Source organism: Protopterus annectens, chromosome 3.part1 (genome assembly GCF_019279795.1).
Source record: "Protopterus annectens isolate FY-2018-M chromosome 3.part1, PAN1.0, whole genome shotgun sequence".
NCBI classification, from domain to species: domain Eukaryota; kingdom Metazoa; phylum Chordata; order Ceratodontiformes; family Protopteridae; genus Protopterus; species Protopterus annectens.
Genome location: NC_056732.1, coordinates 527,299,110 through 527,322,751, shown reverse-complemented (window position 1 = coordinate 527,322,751; position 23,642 = coordinate 527,299,110). Strand labels below are relative to the sequence as shown.

The following is a 23,642-nucleotide window of genomic DNA, read 5'->3' as shown; positions in this document are numbered from 1 at the left end:
AAGTGCAATAAGATAATGTTTAATAGAAATTTACACTTTATTTTCTTGTCAGAGAGAGTAAAATCTCCACAGTACATTCAAATAACTTCATTTGTGGCAAAGTCACAATATGATATTAAAAGTACACAGACCAGTCATAGTGTATAAATGCTGAAAAATCAAAAGATGAAATTAAAGCAGAGTAACAAGAGTAAGGACAAGTGCAATTAATTCACAATTCTGACTGCACAAGACAGCCCTCAGTGTCTAACAGCACAATTACACACTGCACATCTGACAGAAATACTGAAAGTTTTCTCAGAAACAGTAAAAAAAGCATTTGTCAAAGATAGAAGCCAAATAAATACTGCTATTAACAAAAAATCCCACAGGAATTACTGTAAACACTGACAGAAATAAATAATTAAGATAAGTATATACTTTTTCACATAAACACAGAAACAGAAGATAATAATACATCTAATAATAAAAACAAGAGGAAAGGGATCCCCAAATGGGGTTTACCTGAAGAGTAAGATGGAAAAATCAGCAATGGATCCTGTGAAGAGTCAGAGGACTTTCTTTTTTGGATGGCAGTAAAAGACTGAACACACTTCCTGTGATAACTGAAGGCTTCCTTCTCAGGATATGCTCAGCCAATCAGTTATTACAGGAAAAGAGAGGGAGGGCAGACTGAGCTTTTGAAAAATAACCAGTGCTGAGTTGCCTTGGCAGATAACCCAAAATGCCACTGAGGCAGTGTGGTAATGATGAACATCTACACATTATTGCTGGCATGAAATAGACTTCACATAATTTACTCCTTTCACTGGAATTTAGTCTCAACACCCCCTTCTCCAAGTCCTTAAATGCATAAAATCCATGAGAAAAGCAATGATCTCACCTGAACCACAGACTTGTCAGACTCATCATCATTCTCTGCAAATGGTTTCTGCACAAGTTTTAAACATTGTGGCTGTCACCAGGATGTAGTTTACCCAATCAGAAACATTCTTGCTTTACAGTTTGTTTCACTATGGAAACTGTGCTAAGTACAACATGGGTGTCAGTGCAACATTAAATCCAATGTATTCTCGTACTGTCTCATGATACTATACTTTACATGGCCAGTGGACTACATCAATCATTCACTTTACTGCAGCCAAACAAATACAATGCTTACAAAAGTGCTGATAGTGATCTCAGAAACTTTAGCAAACAGCTGTAAAAACAAAGCCTGAAACAGTGCTTGTAGTTTATATGTTTCACCATTAAAGCATCATCTTGCTATTTCTGTAGCACCAGATCTATACTTTGCATGGTTGTGTGAATATACAGCTTTCAACTACACAAACTACTGCAGGTGGCAGTTATCACTCCTGCATGCAGCAGCATTGCACTTGTTTCATTATGTACGATTATCAATCATGCATTCTCAAACAGTCATTACAGAAAGTAATAGGCATATCAGAAAAAAGTTGCAGTGCTTTCACGAGCACTGTCAGGGGTGTTAATAAAAAGTTGAAAAAGTTTAAAGCACTGTCAATCAATTCAACGGAGCCAATTGGAGACATTCTTATTCCCAATATTATCCATTTCATTATGGAAACCCTGTCATGCTGTTTTAGTTTTAGCTAATACTGCACTTTACAAGAAATAAGGAGTAAAACTGCTGATGATGATTTCCTTTGCACACTTCAATCAACAGTGTAAATAAGCATTCAATGTAAAAGACAACATCATGCAGCAACATAGCAGTGAGTGCAATGCACTACAAGGCGGAATGAATACTGGCAGATACATACTATAAGAGTGCGCTTTTCACTACATACAATATTCCTTGTTTGTAGAAAGTGCAATTTAACTACATGCAAGACTGCTTGTTTCTTTGTAGGAAAGAAAATGGTGCTGATTTTACTTTTGTTTCTTCACACCAACCCCACAAGTCTTATTTTCCACTTTATGCAAGATTGCTTGTTTGAAGGAAAGAAAATGGTACTGATTTTACTTTCATTTTGCATTGCAACCAACAAGCCATTCTCATTAATATTTATCATATGAAAAATACATATGCTAAATTAACATTTATCAGGCAACACTCCAATATGCTTACCTCAGTCAGATCATGTCAATAAGTATACACAGCACATCCAACACATAATCTTAGTACAAAGCATTTCAATCTAAAATATAACTCCTGTAGAAATGCATACGATCAGCATTGTAACAGAATAACTATTACAACAAATGTGTCTAAAAATTTTTGTTATTTTTGCAAAATTTATTTTAAAAAAACTAACGTCTGAAATATTTACAACTCACTGATAAAGTTAAGCTGTAATTTAAGTACCATTTCTATTTCACAAATCAGATATTCCATTAATGTTACAGAATACACACGCAGTCCTTTAGATTGTAGACAAGGAGATAAAGCACTTTGTGGAACTTTCTAAAGCATCTAACAGTACTGATCACATACCTCTTAAGGTACCATGCAACCAAATGGTTCACTATTTATTTATTTTATTTAACATTTGTTAACCGGGAAAGTCCGACTTGGAACAAAGCCAATTTTCAGCACAGGCCCAGGGAGAAACACTCCAGACTAGTTAACACAAAGACAGGTGCAGATCTATTAGATGGGACAATGTTATCTCCCTGACCCTAACTGTGTCTGCTGGAAACTCCCTGGACTCAGTACAGCGTACACTCCTGTTTACAATCTTCAGAAATGGCATGGTTAATTACTGTAAATACTGAGCATTTTTCCAATATGCTGGTGATGTCAAGTTTTTTTTACAGATAAATCAATTTTTTAGAGTCAGTTCCTGTCTCTAGTCCATCATTCATTCATTACAGCTATGGGTAAAATCTATGAGAGGGTATCTTAGTCACGAAAATACCAAATCAATATTTTTCTCAAACAAAAAAGAGGTACCAGATAGTATTAGCACTAATATTCCAGCAAACAGGGGTTCTAATATCTCCATCTCATCAACATGTCTTATTATCACATAGCAAACCTATTAAGGAAATTACATCAACATAACTGCTTAGTGACATGATCAATAACCACATTAGGATGCACAAATAAGCAGTTAATATAGTGACAAAAGAAATGACAGGCTCCTCTGAGCAGATCTGTTCAACTCACATAATCCTAGGTTATCTTCTATTACAAACGTATGTCATTCTCTTACACTCAGCACATATTTTAACCAACTTAGATTTCACTACTGAAAAAAGCTAGAACAGGCCTACAACAGGATAGTCAGCTATATGCAAAGCATCGTGGAGAGGCAATCACTGCTGGTTGCAGCCCCTTATTCATCTAAAATCTGAACATAATTCAGCATATGTCTAAGTACAAGTGCCCTTCTATGAAAAACTGTTTTTTTGTGATGAAAAGATCGAAGACAACTCTGAAATTCTATTGGAAGGCTATTCTACATACTTAAAATGAAGAATAAATATGGAGATGCATGCCATCCTGTGTTCCTTGGAAAATGCTGAAAGAGACTTACCTATTATACCTTACCATATATCTATAAAAAAAAACAAGCTTTAAAGGTACAATGGATCTGCCATTGTGCTATTAACTTAGCAGACAGAAACAGAAATAAAACTGTATCGCTTTAGTAATTTTGGATGACAATCACTATGAAGAATCCCAATATTATTACACTATGCTCCCTTCACTTCTGATAGCCTGATAAATGTTCATATTTTTCAAACTTTTGAAATTATTTTATGATGAGCTACTAGTCATCTCCCATACATGAGTTAGTCTTCATTGTACATAGACATATCTGTACTGCAAAGTGACTACTAGCAGGAATGCTAACTTTACTACATGGTTACAGTGCATATATGCAGCATTCCAACACATCTCTTTACACCACTGTGTGTTGTAAGTGTAACTTGTATTCTATCTGCTGTTTTTAACACAAGTCATCATTACTGTCTTCAAATAATCATAAGGTCCAGAGGCAACTAGGTAGTTCTTCTTTAACAATGATTTTAAGCTGAACACAATCCTTAAACCCTTATCTTGCCATCTGCCTTACACATAAATAATCATGTATGTACTACAATGCTACTCTTACTTATAACAGACCCGCCATGTTTATTCATCTTCTTAACTGAAATTATAAAATTTGAAACATAACACCTGTACAGCAATCTTCAATCTACTCACAAGTGAACATGCACTCCTTACTTAGTTGGATGCATTCCTGTTATTTCTTTACCTTCCCGTGTACTTTTACATAATAAAATATCTCTTCCTTATTCATAACCTCCAAAAATATTCACCTTAGCCATGCCTAACCTCTAACTTATACACATATATTCTTGCCCTGTTTTACATACCCTGCCCTCAAATAATTTTATTGACTCACTCACTCCTGAAGCCAACATTATCATCCAATTCAAGTGAAATCACATTTCCTTAACTAGTACTATACCTCTTCAACTTTAAACTGATGTTTCCTTTCCACTTTTCTACATACTCTCTTTTGGTAGTAGACAAGCTAATGCCTCTGCTGAAATTAGCAACCTAGCCTCCTCTGATACTTTAGCCGATATATATCAGCCTTATCAAGTAATATCATCATATCCAATGTTATGTTAGTATTGTGTAATCAACTGAACTTTTGTGATTATAGTATTTAAGTTTCATACTCTCTCTCATCTTTGCCTTTTTCTCATAAATGACATTAAGAAGACATCCCACACTTTCTATAATCCTTAAAGCCACACCTCCAGAAGGCACTCATTCATCAAACATCTACTTAACACAACCACTCAGATTAACAAATTACATTTCAGTATTTTGCAAAATGATTTGCAATGCTGGTAGACTACCGAATTCCAATCTTGTAATAACAACTACTTTCAGTTCTTACTATATTAAAGGTTAATTTCATTGAAATTGTGCATTAAACTTCATGGAATCTTTCGTCATTCTCTACAACATAAAGCAGCTTGGCATGACTGGACTAAGTAATTATAGGATTCAGATATCGTCGTAATTTATGTTCTGTTACACCAGCAATTACTTACTTCCGTTGCCTATACAGTATACCCTCAGGACAGGACCCTCGAGGAATTTTCAAACAGAACATGTCTGATATAAGAAAAATGGACTAATTTACTCCCAATCAGCCATATCATGCTTAATGACTTTATTCACTACTTCTTTCTCTTTTTTTTAAACACCTTTATCGAATTATCACTTGTGACAGGCAAATTTAAATTTATACAAAAGTAATCAAACTATTTACAAATTAACATTAACAAACATTATACTTCAAATATATACTGCTATATATCATACAACCTAAGCAACATCACATAAATTATTCAATTCCTGTCCCTTTTTTAAACAAGAAACATCTTTATTAAACCATCACTACTTCTTTCTCTATTTTTGGGCCTTTGTCCCCCCCATTATTTTAGTCTTTGGATTTCTCACACTAAGAGGTTTAAAGGCATGCTTCTGTCTTGTACCCAGCAATACTTTCGGTCCTAATCTTAGAAAAATTATGGAAATTCATAGATAAGGTGAAGGCCTGGAACTTTCTAAGATATGAGCTGAGTAACAGGGAAGATACAAGTTGAGGAAGTGGAAGGCTAATAAAGAAAAAAATGAGGGGAAAGGCAAAGACCCTATCAGTCCCTCTGCTCCACCAAAGAACAGAGGCTGGACAGTGCTCAACTGCACCTCTACTTGGAGCCATATAAACAGGGCAAACAAACTCCACAACTGCTTAGTCCTGTGGAAAAATAAGTAAGGCACAAAGGATTAAAGAAGCTGGACGTGAGTAACAGAATAGTTAGCATGATGCATTCACTAGAATGAAAACAATGGATAGGATAGAACTGGGGCAGAGGATTCCAACTTAGAAATATATGCTAATCCTGCCCCTAACCCTAACATGCATCTTAACTTAAAAAAACACTTCCCATAACATTGCAACTATTCAGACAAATTTGAGCTGAATGTGATTTGATTATGGGTAGTGCATCAGAAAAGGAAAATTATTTCCATTGTCAATGTATTGAGTGTCAATGTGTTGTTTGTATGATACAATGAATGTTCAGCATGTCATGGTGCATGTTTTGTATGTCAGCCAAGTGACGTGTCAATCATTCATTATATAATCATAACATATATGTTTTTGTTCATTAAAACAATACCTTAATCTTGTAAACTAGCAAACTGGATTTCCCTATCATCATAATTAAGACACCTCTGTATGCCAGTACTATCAATTTAGTCTCAAACGAGAAACACAACGCAATAAAAAATCTACTTTTTTAATCTTTTGACATGGTGTTATCAAAAGAAATATCCATCCATGTGAATCACTGTGACAGCTCCTATATCTGCCATTAATTTAATGTTCATTCTAGATGTCTGAAGTAGGCTGTAGCTATTTCCTTCCTAGGACTCCAGTGGAAAAGGAACTTTTCAGCTGGGCACCCCAGTCAGAAATGAAACCTTGTGTGCTCACTTTAACAAGTCTCATATGGGAAAAACACGCATATGTCTCATAAAAGCCAACCAAGCTATTTCACCAAGTGACAGCTTCAGGGTCCAGCCACTCAGCATAGCTTAATTAGAATAAACACCTTCATCCCAGCCTTAGATCTTTCATAAGTAGGCCATAACTGTTTATGCAAGGCTCTGCGAATCCTGTATGAGCATTCTTAGTAAGAATGCTGTGTGCAGCATGTAATGCAAAAATATCTACACAAGTACTCACTACAGTAATTTCAAGTGCTGGTCATTTACAAATTAATAGTGATGAAATATTTGGATTTCCTCCATTTAGCAGCTGATACTGGCTGCAACCATGTACACATTTTTATAAACGGAGTTCTGTAGTGCAATAGCCCAGCCTGGGTCACTTTCATAATCATGACTTGTTTTGTTTTACCTTTTAACAAAATGTTAGTGAGTATCTGGTAATGTCTAACAGTCAATTACTCCATTGACGTTAAACAGTCATTACCTTAGTTTGAACTTACTTTTTAACCATTTTCAGGTGTGCCTGCATGGTTGCAGTGTCTCTAGCAAAGAAATAAGTAAAATGATCAATTAAGTGAGGTAAAAGCTTTAAATTTTGAGACTCATAAGTGCAAGTCCTAGAAACTCACTAAAAACATAAGCAGGGGACCAGTCAGTAAGATCAAGTTATTTTTGGAGAGTGGGAAACTGAACATGTGAGCATGAGCTGAAATTTATAGGCTCTTGTACCAGCCAAATGTTTTTTCAGCTTTTTGACAGCAATTGTACATATTTCATCTACTTTAGATGGGTGTACTAAAAATGTGTTTAACCTTAATCATAACTGATCCTCCAGAGGAAAAGACAAAAGAAAACTACCAATGCACATACATATACATATATATATATATATATATATATATATGTGTGTGTGTGTGTGTGTGTGTGTGTGTAATAGTCTATGTCCTTTTAACTACCATAAAGTCCTGACTTCACAGCTGGAATTAGTGTAACTCACTAACTCAGCACTTGCAAAATGCATTTCACAAAGTCAGCTGAAACTGTATTTTGGAAAAGCTTTTAACATTTCTCCTAGGCGAGTTCTTCCATAGTTTCTGCAACAGGGACAACATGAATATAAAAATTACACTCTGAAATGGGTTTTGTACATCTTTTACATCAATCAACGTGATTGTTTTGGAAACTGTTATGAAAAGAAACCCATGAACTGCCATTTTGTAAGTTATAGTTCAAAGTGTCACTACAGAGCCTTGACAGCCTTACCACTGCAGATTACGTTGTTGCACATACTAATCCACAGGACAGCCTCCTGTGTCTTGATGAAAAGTCGAGTGCACCAGCCTCTAGGGTTAGACCTGAAACCTTACACTGCATCAGACAGTGTACACATAAGTACACATAAGACAGATTTGGTCAGTTGTCTGTCTGCTGTCATGCCTCATAAAAACAAAGTCTGGATTCAAAAGTGCTTGAGAACATTTTCAAAATGCAAATAACCACTGGCTAGAAAGCACTGAATAACTGGGGGTACTCTAATTCATAAATGGCGAGAAAAGAAGAAACAGAATAAGAAGCAGAAATAAGGGAGACTGATGTATCACTAACAGGGTAAACAGACTTAAAAAAAAGCTAAAAATAACTGCAAAAATCCAGCAAGCAAACTGTCCTCTTACCTACTGAGAAAGCCAGGAGACTAAACATCTACCAATGCTAGTGTAATAATCACACACTTTCCTGAGTAGCTCTAACACTTCTGATGGATGAGCTACTGTGAAGTACTTCAAAATAAGAAAAAATATCAAAATGAAAACAAAACACAAAATCCAGTCATACCAAAGAAAATTTGCAGTCTCCTGCTGGTGCCATGTGACCTCGGGACCAGCCACTTCCAATATAGTCCTCATTTTTGGCAGAAAACAATGGAGCCACATCAGGGTCTGGCTTGAACTTGCAGTGTTTTCTGTCTGCATTACCTGAAGAAGCATTAATGATAGGATACCAAGTCATTCTCCATGAGCATTTGTAAGATGCACAAATACATATGTTTTAACAAAACTTCGCTAAAGAAAAGAATTATTCTGCCTTGTTTAACATTTGATAAAATAAATCATTCAGACACAACCTGGCACATTTACAAACATCTTTCGCACACATCTCTACACAATTACAATGCTCCAAGCAATTTCTCAATGAATATGTACCTTGGTCTTCTGTATTACATACAAATAGGAAGGCTAAACAAATTCAAAAGTAAATAAATTAATAATTCCCTTTTCTCCAAGGTATACCAATCTTGGAGTTAGTATATATAACTCTGGGTGCGGGGGCATAAGACATTTAAGGGAAAACAGCGATGAATGAGATTTGCTCTTTTCCTGCATTTTCTGCCTTTTTTGGCAAGTCGGTACTCAGCATTTCATGTGCCGACATTTCAATAGGGAGCCCATCTGGCCATTCCTGGAACCTGTGTTAACACCTCCAGGTCTGATGCCTGCCCCCACATCATCACTATCCTGGGATTCCTGAAAAGATTCTTCCTCAGTAAGTGTGAAGCTTGACACGGAACCAACCTCCATCTCAGTCCTTTCCTCATCTGTTTCTATGGTGAGTCTGAAGCTTGACAAAGGACCGATATCCATCACAGTCCTTTCTGCAGCTATGTTGCATGTCTTCCTTAAGGCCCCTCATATCATATAATTTACATGATTCTGACACTGATGTATGGTGTGGCTCCTTCCACTCATAACATTAACATCATGGACCATTGTTTCCTAGGCACAGTCACATAGAGGCTGGTGGGTGACCTCTTGTTAAAAAGCTATAACCCATGTGTCCCAAGTGCCTGTAGAAAGAGATCATTCTCTGCAAGGCTAAACTTTCCCAACCTCTGCAGTCTATCCGTTTTGGAGGACATGAGTACACCTAAGACGACAGGGCAACACAGACTGGAAAGGTATGGGAAGGTTCACAGAGATAACCCAGTGAAAGCAGGCTGGCATAGTAGGACATGACTGGAAACCTGAGATAGGTACATTGTGAGAGACTCTTATGATTTGCATACTGTATATGGCTACACGGCTGGGGAGGGGGTGTCTGTCCTGTGTTAGTCAGGTGCCATTGCATGCTAGGTTTCTATGTGAACAGGTGCATGAGTACAGTACGGTAAAAATGCTGGTGCTACAAATTCTACGAGTAAAGCTGTCTGGATAAAGAGAAGGTAGCTGTCCTGTGTCAGCGGTCTGGCATCTCCTGCTAGGTTTGTATTTGAATAGATGCATGTGTGCAATACAGTACAGCTGGAGGTGCCTGTTGTAGCATATGATGTCACTAATCTTACCCTAACAACCACTCAGTTACAGGGGAGGTCAGAATGGAGATATTCACGTATGTGTGACACTTGTATATCTTATATGTATGACAATGTTAATATATCTCAACACTTTAATGCAGAGCTCTGTTTACCACTTGTGGGCTATGTCCTTTGTACTTGCTGCTTCTATGCTGGCAGAAAGTGACTCAAGCTGCTGAATATGTCTGCTGCACATTTTAACTTGACGTTTAAAAATTTTTAAATGGCAAATAGTCCATAAATGTCACTACATAGTAGTTTGCACCTTTTTGCAATACTGAACAAGATTCTTCCTGTTTTTGTGACTCAGTGTGTTTTACCCAAGTGCACATGTAACACAAAGCAGAGATTCATTCAACTGCATACCGCGTAACATGCCGAACACACCTTCTCATTCAAGCAAACTGTACATGTATGCATGTTGTGCATCTACAAGGCACTAGGGTGCACTACATGCAATTCAGAGTCCCAAGAGGGGCATGATTCTCATAATGCCATTTTGTTTTGCAATACAGTCACTGAGATAGCTGGCAGTGCTAGTACCCTATGGAGAAGACCATCCTGATGGGCAAAGGAGAGCACAGTACTCTAGTTCCTGCACAGCCAGTGTAAGGAATGGCTGTTGGAACCTTATGCAGGTCCTTGCAGGAAGACAGATTATAGGATCATAGGAGGTTACTAGGCTAATGGCCCTCGGGCTCTTACAAGCTTAGCTAAGTTCTACCCTTATTTCCACGAGCAGAACCTACTGCCCCTGTCCAAGCGGGACACAGGTGGAACCCCTGAAGTGAATTTACAGTTAGCCATCCAATCATCTAGACTGCATTTTTAAAGGGCCAATGAGGTGTTTTGTTTGACATGAAATGGGAGTCTGTTCCAAAGGAGTGGTAACCTCAGGGAGACAAATCTGTCCCTCCCAGAGGTTCTATTAATGTCACACACCAGGTTAAGGTCTTTAGAGCGAGTAACCCATGTACTATTTGATGCCTGATACAACCTGGTTGTTCTGCTGTCCGTTGTGATTGACATATGATTTACTGGTGGAAGTGCAGGCTCTGTTATGACAACCTGTATAGCAGTTACACCGCAGATCTCTGTGAGAAACAGAGGTTAGTTAAGGATAGCCTGAATAGTATAGTGAATACTTACCATGTGTGCTGTGTACAGTGCTGCATTTAATAAATACCTTATTGTTTTTAACAAATGTCTGATTCTCTTTTTATTTAATCTGATAGATTCATGGATATTCCAAGATGGCTGCTATGGATGATCGCACGTCTTGTCGTGTATGTTCTTGTTGGCAGCTGTTGTACTGTGGGACTGTACGATTTTGATGGGCAGTGCTCAGTACTGTAGCCCTGAAGCATATTGGTTACCATTTCATGTTTTTGCATCACTTTGTGTGTCTGCTTATTGTAGCTGTGTTTGCTTCACTGCAGCTAAAAGCTCTGGTGAACCTGCCTCTGCTCACTTGTAAACAATTGTGGTAGTATAGACTGCTGTCCTTAAAATATGAAAACCAAACTGCGTGTTGCTACTTTGTACATGCACATCCTGGTATAGTTCTGTGTTGTACTGTGGGAATCACATAATGGTTCTACTTACCTACACCTGTATCAGGCTGTATTTTGCACTGTCATTTGCATATCCCCACACTCATTCACATTTAGTGACTGTTTGCCTTTCCCTTTTGTCTTTTGTCATGGGCACAGCAAGCAAAGAATCCTGCTTGCAGCAGCAAGAGGTAGCAAAACTTCAGGCACAGCCTATGTATCCTTTCCTGGTTTAAATCCCTGTATCACTTCAGTTTCTTTCTCATTAAAATGAAGTTTCGCAATTGCATCACCCTTCTGTATCTCAGCTTTATACATCCCACCAGGTAACGCTAGTACTGCTGAAAATCTCTTTCACTGAATATCTTGTAATGTCCAATATGAAACCCTCATCCTAAGAGACATAAACATTAACTGGCAATTTATAAACAGTACTACCCCAACAGAATCGATAAATTTATATGCCTTTACTTAATTAATTTCATCCCTTACTAGGACAACACTGGTTGCTTCAGATTCATTTTTTTATTCCGTCATGAAAACTAAACTTGCAACAAACAAGATAATATTAAATAAATTGTGTCAATATTACAGCAGTGCAAATACAAATGTGAAAATACACACATATTTTAAGCATCCTTTCTACAACAGTACAAATATATTGGTACAACTATTTGATACAGCACGCTGGGGTTGACGCAATGGTTAAGGTGTTTACCTCTCACCTTGGGGAAACATGGCTAGGCTAAAAACACAACCTGGGGTTGTTAGCCTCGTAATCCCTTATGAATCTCTGAATCAGATGTAAAGGTACAAATAAATGCAAAAGTATTTTTCAAGCATCCTTTCTACAACACTGCAGATGTAATTCTGAAAATACACATGAAATTAATTCAAGTAATGCCATAACTGTGCAAACTAAGAGGTGTCAGAAGACAGAATTAAAATAAATTTTTACAACGCAACCAGCAAAATCAGTTAATGGAATTTCTGACACTGCTTGTTATAGCACAAGAGGTCTATGTCTGCACCAACTGCTGAACTTACAAAACAGAGATGTGCATCTGCGATAAGAATTCTTGAGTTACTTTTCATTCTCTTCATGCTATTAAAGAGTTGTTCACAACAGTATGTGCTGTTTTTCTATGATGCTTGGATATGTTTCTGCAGAAACATAATTACTGTTAAATTCAGTGGACTGCTATCAGTGAATGCTAAGCATAATTGCATTTTTCCATCCATGCTTTAACTGCTTCTTGGACTAAACACTATAGCATATTCTTGCCTCTTTAAATACGTATATATGTCTGTTTTTTAGCATATCCTTGTATCTATAAATATATTTTGTTAATTTCTTATGTGATTGTATTTTCCAGGCTGTGCCTGCAAATGGTCCACTGAGATCAGTGCACTACCCTAGTAAACAGATGTAAGTTAATAAATAAATGCTCTCCTTAAGTCCTGTGCTCAGGGTTGAGAAACGAAACACTTACTGCCTGGACAAATGCATCTGTAGCAGTTCCAACTTTCCAATGAATGTAATTACATGTCCACACAGTTTCTTAACTAAATGATCACTCTTCTGTAGTTTCATATTTAAGTCTGCTAACAACTTTGTGATGTCTACAAGAAAGCCAGGCCATTTAACCAAAGATCATATTCCAAGAGCATGGCATCTTTCTCTTTATCAGTCATGAAGGATTTTATTGCGTCTTGCAATGAACAAACTCTGTTTAATGTTGCTGCCCTGCTCAGCCACTGAACTTGACAGTAGTAAATCCTATCCTACTGTGAACCTGCTTCAAGAAAGGCTTTAAAATGCCTATGATTCACACCCCCTTGAGCTTATGATTTAGCAAGTGCAATGACTTTTTCCATGACCTCTCTCATTTCAAGCGTTTTGGCACACAGATTATCTTGAAGAATTATGCAGTGATGTGCAAGGAGTTCCTGTAGCATTGACTTAATTATTATCGTTACAAATCCACTTTGCTTCCCCACCATGGAGAGAGCATCATCAGCTGTAAGCCCCCCAGAGTTTTGCTTCACTGATCTTCATTTTCTCCAATACCTGTTTCACTTGCTCAAAAATGCCCTTTCATGTTATTCTCCCCTTCACTGCACATACACCAAGCACTTCTTCCAGGTAGATTGTTGCATTGCGGATTGTACAAGTACAACAATACTGAGGTAAAGCCACAAAGCATTATAGAGAATGATGACGTTTCTATCACATGTGATAACCGATTACCAACAGTTCAAAAAATAGATGACAGAAAACCAGCTATAGTAGTCCATGAAAAGAAGGCAAAAGTAGCTTTGATCACTGAAATTGCTACACCCAGTGATTACAGTGTCTTACATACGGAGAGAGATACAAAGTCATAAAATACTAGGATTTGCAGGAAGAAATGACAGCAATGTGGAGGAAGGTTATCTGTACAGTTCCAATAATAGTAGGAGCAATGGGTCTCACAAAAAAAAAAATGCAAAATCTTATTTAGATATGCTACCAATACAGGTAACTCCATATGAATTGCAGGAGGAGTCATTTCTGGGCATGTTGCAGGTGCTGCGAAGAGCTCTTTTGGCTAACTTCAAAGATTGAAACAATACTAATTTCAATAACGAACTTTAATCATACTTTGACTTAGGAATGGGCTCCATTCCTTTCATGGTATTAGAAACCCAAAAGATTTGGAGAAATTAGACAGACATATCAAAATGCAGCAGTAGCATTGTGGCCTCACAGCAAGAGGTTCTCCCGTTCGATTCTTGGCTAGAGCGCCTTCTGTGTGGAGTCTGCATGTCCTCCCCGCAGTCGAGTGGCATTTGAAAGACATGCGTAAATGGGCGTGCCTTCGTTGAAGGTTGCGCGTCAAGCTGGCACCTCGGCACCATAAAAATCTACTGCCAATCATTAGCGTACCAGAGTTCCGCTGTGGCGACCCCTAACCGGGAAAAGCTGAAAGAAGAACAGACAGATATATCAAAATACATGATAACTCATTGAACGAATATAGCTAGCGGTGCACCAAACATCAGTAATTTCATAAAGTGACAAGCTGAAAAGCTGATTATGTTGTAGTTTTCTACAAAGATAATCTTTGTGAACAGGTCCTCCACTTGTCTTGCAAAGGTCTGATGTTATGTGTTCATTTTTTTCTCTGGACAAGCCATGTCTGTAAATATTCTAAGACAGTCTTTGACAAATTCTCAGTCCTCAGTTGTCCAGTGATGCTGCCAAATTTAGCTGTATGCGTTGTAATGTAATGGCGCTTTATGTTGTACTCCTTGGGCACAGTTATAGTCTCCTGACAAATTAAACACAAAATGATACCATGCTGTTGAATGATAAAATACTCCTCAGAGCATGAACTTTAGAAAACATGACCTCCACTGCCAGTCTTTCTTCTCTTAGCAATGGACATAATTTTGATAATAATCTGTGGAGAAAAGGAACCAAAATAGAAGTAAGACTCTTCAAAAGCATTCTGAGCTAACATTTTCAAGATCTGCACATAATCCAGAATTAACCTCACAAGTCCCATTAGCATCAAGGTAGTTGTTGCTATTGCCCACCCAACAAGCCAAGGATCAGTATATCCCTGCCAAAAATGGTAAAGTTGCCAAGTACATTACTGCTGCTTGTGTTGAACATGAGATAATTCCACAGTAATTCAGTTGCTGCTCAGTCATACAATACAGACTGTATCGTATGTGCTTTAATTAGTGATTAACTTTTATCATTTCATTCACTGCAGTCGAATTAGCACAACAACTCTAAAAAGATGAGTAAGCACCGATAAGAAATGTCATGCAATACTGGGTGTGTAGTCTTTTCTACTGTACCATGATTAAAACTCTGAAATTGCATTACATTCTTGTACAAACCACCATGTGATCACTGCTGGTGGAAAAACTCCAAAAGTGCAGGCCAAAAAGCAGAACCATACAAATCACCCCATAATTACTGCAGGCCAAAAAAAAGTGAAGATCTGAGACACTTCAAACAAAACCACTACATCAATTCAATTACCGTATTACAGCCCAAACGAAGTCAATGCCACTGCATGCAGAAAACTGGAGAATCACAGTTGATGAACTGAAGGAAGCATGTAACCATTTGCTAATACAATATGTTTCAGCATGGCTGGCAGCAAAAACTAAATGCGAGGTGGAAGCAAAACTGAACATGAGTGCAAATGGTAACAAAACTGAACATGAGTGCAGGTGGCAACAAAATTGAGCATGACTGCTGGTGGCAGCAAAACTGAAAATGGGTGCAGGTGGCAGCAAAACTGAACATGGGTGCAGGTGGCAGCAAAACTGAACATGGGTGCAGGTGGCAGCAAAACTGAACACGAGTGCAGGTGGCAACAAAACTGAACATGAGTGCAGGTGGCAACAACACTGAACATCAGGGCAAGCAGTGGCAAAACTAAACAGCATCACAACTGCAGAGAAAGAGTCACTTTCAAATAATGTCCCCTTCACGACTCAGCTATGTAACAGCATTCCTAGCACACACCCCAGAAATGCATATCAAGTCAGAATGGCTTGCCAAAGTGGTAATAAGTTCACAGAATACACTAGCTTTTCAAATAACTCAAATACACATAGACACAAGGAAATCTAAATTATGTACAATATATAACCATGAGCACCCTCACTAACACATACACACCAATCAATGAATTATCCACAGATTCAAACACACACACACACACACACATGTACACACACCATATATAGTAGGTTACTTTTTACATGTCTTCAACGCAAACAAATACAGGAAAGCAAAAATAAATTTGTGAAGTAAAAACAAGTAAACAATCTATGCACAGTATGCATACATACCAAAGAACTATGCACAGATTCAGACTCTCCTCACCCATATAAGATCACTTTCAATAATTAGTTTTACTCAATTTTCTTCTCCCTTACAATCAAAACAGAGGCACAGGCCTATATGTCATAAAACAGGCTGCTTCAAACTGCACACTTGTAACCCCCCACCAGAGACTCACTCTATGCTGCTACATCTCATAAATATGGAACACCATCCAAGAACACATCAAATTGACTGATAAACTAATCACACTTTAAAAGCCTGCTCAAACTACAGCTGAATAAATCCTGGTCATGCTCATGCTCAGCACCAGGCTGACTTTCCAATATCCCAGTATTTCTTCCATCTTTTTCCCCAATCTTAACCTACTCCCTTTCCAATCGTACACACCACTCTCACCCCTTTTCTCACTTCACCTAATCTTTTCTAACTTCTTATCTCATCTATCTCACTCTAAACTAAATCTATAGTTTCAAAATGCCTGTATCTCTTTGAAATGCTTACTTAGGCACACCGTGTACTACAACAATGGTTTCCCTTCTAAGTACAAATCCATATACCTCCTGGAAGAATTTAGAGCTACAAGAACTGCACACACTTATGCATATTGATGTAAATACTTTAAATGTATATACTGGTCTTGAATTTTTTCTTTTTTTTGGAAAATGTAACTGTTTTTCTGAAAACTGTCTAAATTCACTTGTTAACATAATGGTATTGTAATGCAGTGGTTCTCCCCGGGCCTTGCTGAAACTGGGATATGACTACCTTAGTCAACAAACACAAACAAATAAATAAGTTCTGCAGGTCATCATGGTCCACCTAAGCCATAGGTATGTCATTTGTGGCTTACTGAAGCTGCTGAGCAGAGTGGAAGAACTTCATTGTGGGAGGGTTCTGGCCAATCAAAGCCAGGTAGTCCAGTCTAATCAATGGCCTTGGCTGTGCCAGAGCTGGACAGAGTAGTGCAAGCTGCTGTTAACCAGGCAATGACACAATCAGCCACCATCAACTACCTCCTCCTGCTGCAAGTATCAGACTCATCTGACCAGCTAGTCAATGCCACTGGCCACTACAGTTTGGTGTGACAACTGTCACTTGGCCCCAGTAATATCCCCCTGGGGTAGCTGGCTCCCTTCTATCCCCAGTTATTTCTCTATCTTTTCGCTGAGGATGGGTCTTCCATATCTCCCCCTTTGTGTGTTCATATCCAGACCTGTTGGTTTGAGGTCTTCATGTATGTCTTTATGACGCTTCTACCTATTCTCATCCCTCAACCTTTATTCAAACCACAAACGAATGTTCACTCCTCCCTTCTTCTTGTCTCTCTGTTTATGTCTCTGTGAATATAAAATTGGTCCTTTACACACCAAAAACAGAACTCCCCCATCTTCTCCAACCTGTTTTACTTTATTGCATTTCTCTAAATGCTGCACCCCTTTTCTTCCTTTTCTAGACTCTTCTTTCCACTTGATATGCATTTCTGGGATTTGCTGGACATCCATCAACTGCTTTTTACCACTTATTACACTGTTTTTCATTTGATGCATGCACTGTCTGTTTGCCAGTACAGGCAACAACTTGTGCTATATAAAACGTTTATTCTCATCACTTTCATGAAATGGAATATGAGATTGCAGTTTTGCTTCTTTGTAGGCTCTCAGCTACAATGCTCTGCTTGGTTTATGAAATTTCCTTTTTACCTCACCTACTAGAGCACATCAATCTGCCTACTCATCTTATCTACACCTTTTTTTTGTACATTTAGCACTACTGTGTCACTTGTGCATGTAGCATTAATTCTGTGCAGCATTAATGTGCTAGTCTATAAATCCAGCCTTATATTTACCTCAGAAATATTACATATTTTCTGCATCTGTAATAGAAGGTGAAGCCACACTGAACTATATAATTACTTATCAATTGTAAACATATTAGAACACTAGGATAGAAGATCATGGTATGGTTTCAGTGTAGCATTCTGCAGTCTAATAAATAGTTTTAAAGAGCTGGCAGGAAAAAGCACCATGCATCTATCTTATAATTCCATTCTAAAGAAACCACAAATGTTGCTGGTCTGAATGGCTTGCCAGGTGACCTAATGGAACAGTGCAGTGTACTGTTATGTCTAGGAAGAGATACACTTCAACACAGAGGTACAGGTCTCTCAAACTGAAGATTTCTGGACAATTACTTATGAAACCTCAAATGGCCTATGACTGCAACTGGCTGTCACTATAAACATGGGGAACATGGTCTTTTATGCGTGACTTGAAGAGGTGTGGAACTGTGAGTAACTAGCTTTTCATCAAAAAGAAAAGATAATTAAATTATTTCAATTTTGCTTAAATATTTAAGTTGCACTTAAAGTGACCTGTGCGGTGATATTACTTTGTACTTTTCTACTCTGTTCCATCTGTTGCACTTTTTAGTTTGGCCTTGGTCTTGTATTTTAATTAGCAGTTGTAGGAAGATTGTGTTTTTGCATTATTCTGCACTTCTATTTCCACAAGTAGAATTAATTGAAAATGCTATTGCATTTTAAATGCCACTGGATCATACTCTTGTAGTTTAATTCACAGTTGTGGCAGAACTATGTACTACTACTACTACCAGATTTGTACCTTATCCATTTATTAATGAATTTTTTTCTTAAGCAGTGTTATTGCCAAATTTTTCATAGTCTGATGCCTTAAATTGTAGTAGAAGTTCAATAGTGAGAGAACTGTCTTTGCTCCAGTTTGTGTTTCGATGCTTTTATATTCTGCTTATCATTTACATTCATGTATTCTGTGTCTGCCCCATCGCCCACTAACTCATTAAGCTAAATTCTCTGAGAGAGCTCCAATACTGCCTTTATTTGATCGGGTGGAACTGTGAGTAGCTAGCTTTTCATCAAAAAGAAAAGAAAATTAAATTATTTTAATTATTTCAATTCTGCTTAAATATTTAAGTCGCACATACAGTGACCTGTGTGGTGATACTACTTTGTACTTTTCTGCCCTGTTCTAGCTGATTGCATTTTTTTTGTTTGTTCTGGGACCTTAGTCTTATATTTTAATTAGCAGTTTTGGAAAGATTGTGTTTATGTGTTTATGTGTTTTTCTGCACTTCTATTTCCAAAAGCATAATTACTAGTAAAAGCTATCTGTTTGTATTTAAACACTGCTGGGCCATAGTCTTGTAATTTAAGTCACATGTGTGGCAGAACTAAGTGCTACTACTACCAGACTTGTGCCTTAGTCATTTATTATTGCATTTTTTCCATAAACAGTGTTACTGGTAAATTTCTGCATAGTCTGGTGCCTTAAACTACAGCAGAAGTTCAAAGTGCAAAAATTATCTGTGCTCCAGTGCTTTTATATTCTGTTTATTATTTATCTGCATGCATTTTTATGTCTGCTCCATCCCCCACTAACACCATTTAGCTAAAGTTTCTGAAAGAACTCCAATATTGCCTTTATTTGATTGAATGCCACTGTAGCTAGCCTGCTTGTTCCTTGAATTTTTTTCCAACCCTCTCACCATGTTGCTGCTGTTGCTTCATAAGACTCTCTGCCCTCCACCCCTTATGACAGTTTCATTTCCAAAGTCCATCCCGTCCCTCTTTCATTATTACTGACTGTTGTATAAGCTATTTATGTACTCTTTCCCCCTATTTTTCCCATAGATCCGTAATACTGAGTGCCCACCTGCAAAACAATATTACTTTTCTGTAAATGTCCTTTAGTGTATATTGTCTCCTGCTCATTTTATGGGAGCTCAGCAAAGCTTGGCGTCCTAGCCTGTATTCCAGAAGTGTTTTATTTGTATCCAGGGCCATCCAAGCAAAGTTAAGTACCTTTAATTGCTAATTCGCACTTAAGTTATTTTGAGTGATCTCTAATCTTTCCTGCTTTTATGTGTGTTTTTCACAGAACATTTTGTAAAAAAAATGCTCTTCCTCTCACTGTTATTCCTGTAAAACTGTCTTGAAATTGCTTTCAGCAAGGGATTTCTGGATAGTTGTTTAAGTGGTTTGTGATAGCACTGCACTTGCAGATCTTTTCTACGCTGCTTTTACATTAGGAGATGTGGATATAGTCATCTTGTGGCAGGAGATGTTTGCCTGCTCTAGTTTAGTTTTTGAAATGCACAAAAGGACACATAATGTAGTTATTTTACTTACTAGAGGGCTCATTACTTAGTTTTCAGTTTTTTCTGTGTTGCTATACATTTTGCATGTTTGCATGGGTTAGCAGTGCCCTGTACAGTAGCAAACACATGGAAAGCAAATTTTCCCTGAAGAACAGTCCATAAAACTGTAACTTGTAAAGCAGCAAATACTTTGTGCACTGACAAACTTAGATCAGCTAGTAGATTGTCAAATGGCAAAACCTACAGATTAAGTAGAATTCAGTATTGTGTTAACATTAATGGTAGTATAATTTACTACTGTTTAGCATAATCTGCCATAATAAAGCACCCTTAACAGCCTTCTAATCCCACAACACCAACCCAATGTAGCTCACAAATCAAAGGAATGGACAGTATGGATATGCAATTTTCTAACTTCTCTGTAGCCAACTGGTTAGATATGATCATATTGAGACAATGCAGCTATTGTCTCTTGTTTACTGCCAACCACTTAATCCTTAAAGAAGCAGACACGGTATATGAGAAGTGTACTTAAGGTTGCTGAAACCACATGCATGACACACACATTACAGAGCACACAACACACACAAACATATTCCTAGGCACTTAAAAGCAATTCTCCTAAACAACAAAGATCACCTAGACCACCCACTGTCAAAGCTATGCCTCAGTAAGTCCAAAGGCATTCAGAAAAAAAAAACACCACCACCACACATACCATCACTCTCAGTGGAGCCCTAATCACTAAGCCCCTGAGGTATTGAAACTCACTTCCCAGGACAGTTGTCAAAGGGAATTCCATCATAAGATATACTGATGCCACTACCAGGCTAAACAAGGAGAAGATAAATGTTAGCTGCTTATTAGGAGTCAGGATTAATCAGGTCATTACACCACAGATACTAGAATTATTCCATCATAGTCCATGTAGGTGTAAATGACCTGAGATGGACTATATAAAAAGAGATATTATGGACCTTTCAGACTACATCTCAGGCTGGTATGAGCAGTATGTTACCATCACTAAGGATGATGCCACAATATCAGTAAAAATATGACATGAACTTCTTAAGCTCTCACCATGAGAAGGTATGGCAGGTACTGGAGATGGCCCAGATCTGAGCCTGTGCTGACAGTCTTCTGCCACAAGATCAGAGTGGCCTTCTTCCACATATGACTATCCAAGGATTGCAACCAGGGGAGCATCCAATAAAGGGATGTTTCCACAAAGCCCATTGTTGGGGCTAGTAGATATCACTCTCCAGGTAGAGGAACACAATCAGGTTCATCTTCCCCAAGCCTTTAGCCACAATGGTCAATAAATACTCAGAGCACAGAAGAAATCTCAAATGAGAACACTTTGTACTGGAATTAATACCCAAACAGAACAAACAGGAGGACTCCCTCATGGCACCCAAACACTGATATATAAAATGCATCCATCATGCTAGGTAAAATTGATCCAAGCATCCTGCAGCAGCAGAGGCTAAGTTCCCTTGAGAGTCACCATATGGAAACCACATAACAATGTGCTGAGTAAGGTAACCCCCCCCCTTCCTAAAGAAACAGCATATATGACAATACAGAAATTAAAACTGAAATTTCTCTGGATAAAAGAAAAACATAGAACAGGATGGGATATCCAAACTCTACCTAACATGCTGGGAGAACTGGGGTTTCCAGACTTGGCACTTCATGCGAAAAATGCTAAGCTTAAAAATGGCCTCCAATTAATTTCAAATACATATGATTCTATTTGAAAAAAATGCTGTAATAAAAATAATGGGAGGTTTGACTCCATTTTATACATTACTTAAAACTAAGAAATCCCTAGAATTGTTAAGATTCCCTTTCTACTGTCAGGATCTCTCACATGCTATAGATTCCACCTTTGCAGTCTTGAATATATTACCTTGGTGGAGTGAGCTGTCCCCTATTTATCTTGTCATAGGCAAATTATTTTTCCAAATATTCTTAGAGGGTTAAGAAAACATTCCTGACTTAAGATACTGGACACAGCTACAAGACAGAGATACTACTGTATCTTGGCCCCAGCTTTCCGAAAGATACAATTTAGATCCTAGTTTTAGACCTTTGTATGATCAATTGTAAAATAGTGCAGTAAGGATGAACCTGTTTAAGACATCAGCTAAGGACTATCCTTTATCTTGGAGAATTAGTATGTGTGGTGACTATATAAACAAGTATTCTATCAGTAATGCACATAAAAACGTACGGGCTCATGACAGGGAAAAACAAATAAATATTGTCTTATTTGGGAAAATGATTTAAACACTTTCATAACTCCTTTGTAGGTCAATATTTTAATACGTAAATAGGCTACTAAATCGAGAAGATTTAGATGTTTTGGATGACAGTGTTACTTTAAATATTTTTACACTTCAGCAAGACTGCCTAGGATACTCCCTACCACCTCTAATAGGTTCTGTAGAGGTCTCTGGACAGAGGTGGCAGATTAGATACATCCAGTTTTGGAGCTGCCCTTGTCTTTGTAAGTTCAAAGAAAACATACAAAAGTTCTCCAGCTGATTAAGAAGTTCCCCCTCTTAACACCTTAGAATGTTTTACTAGAGATTTTTTTTAATTTGCAAGACCTATCAGTATTACAGTTAGCAGCACGTAATACAATTCTAATATGAAAAAATGTGTGACCATAAAATGGGAGCAGAGAGTACCTTAGTCCCAAGCTGTACAGAGCTGGAACTCGGTATGTCATCTCCAACTAGGAGCTCTTTTTAGGCAAAAATTTGAATTGATGGATAGATCAGGCCAACTAGATACACCCTAAGATTTACAATCTTTACTAATTCTTCAAGTTTAGGAGACACCAACCAGAATCAATGTTTTTTTTTTCCTTTTTCATTTTCTTTTTGCAGTGTACAAAGCCTTCTCAAGCTAGGACAGTTTAATAGACACATTAGAATTACACAGATGCCTTTCCCTCTCCTTCTAAGAAGGGAGATACATGAGCCATGGTGTCCTTCTTTCTTGCTTATTGATTACGTACATTTTCTACTGTTTTGCAATTTATTTGTACATAGCCATATAAGCTTTATACTTCTCTCCTTTATTTATTAATTTTTCTTTATGTATTTGGTGCTCTGTCCCCAGAAAGCAGGTATAAAAGTATAAATTAATATTTAAAAAAATGTACAATTGTCTATAAAAAACATAATGGACTTTAATACCCCTGGCTTTGGACCTGCTGAGATATAA

The 23,642-nt window shown here is 37.6% G+C and overlaps 1 protein-coding gene across 1 annotated transcript in view; it reads right to left on the bottom strand.

Moving 5' to 3' along the window:
- EXOG (exo/endonuclease G) overlaps positions 1-23,642 on the bottom strand; it is a 387,207-nt gene that overhangs the window by 327,463 nt on the left and 36,102 nt on the right. Inside the window, exon 3 of the mRNA XM_044066230.1 lies at positions 8,348-8,487. Within this exon, the coding sequence (XP_043922165.1) occupies positions 8,348-8,487 (140 nt within the window). The remainder of the gene's footprint in view (positions 1-8,347; positions 8,488-23,642) is intronic.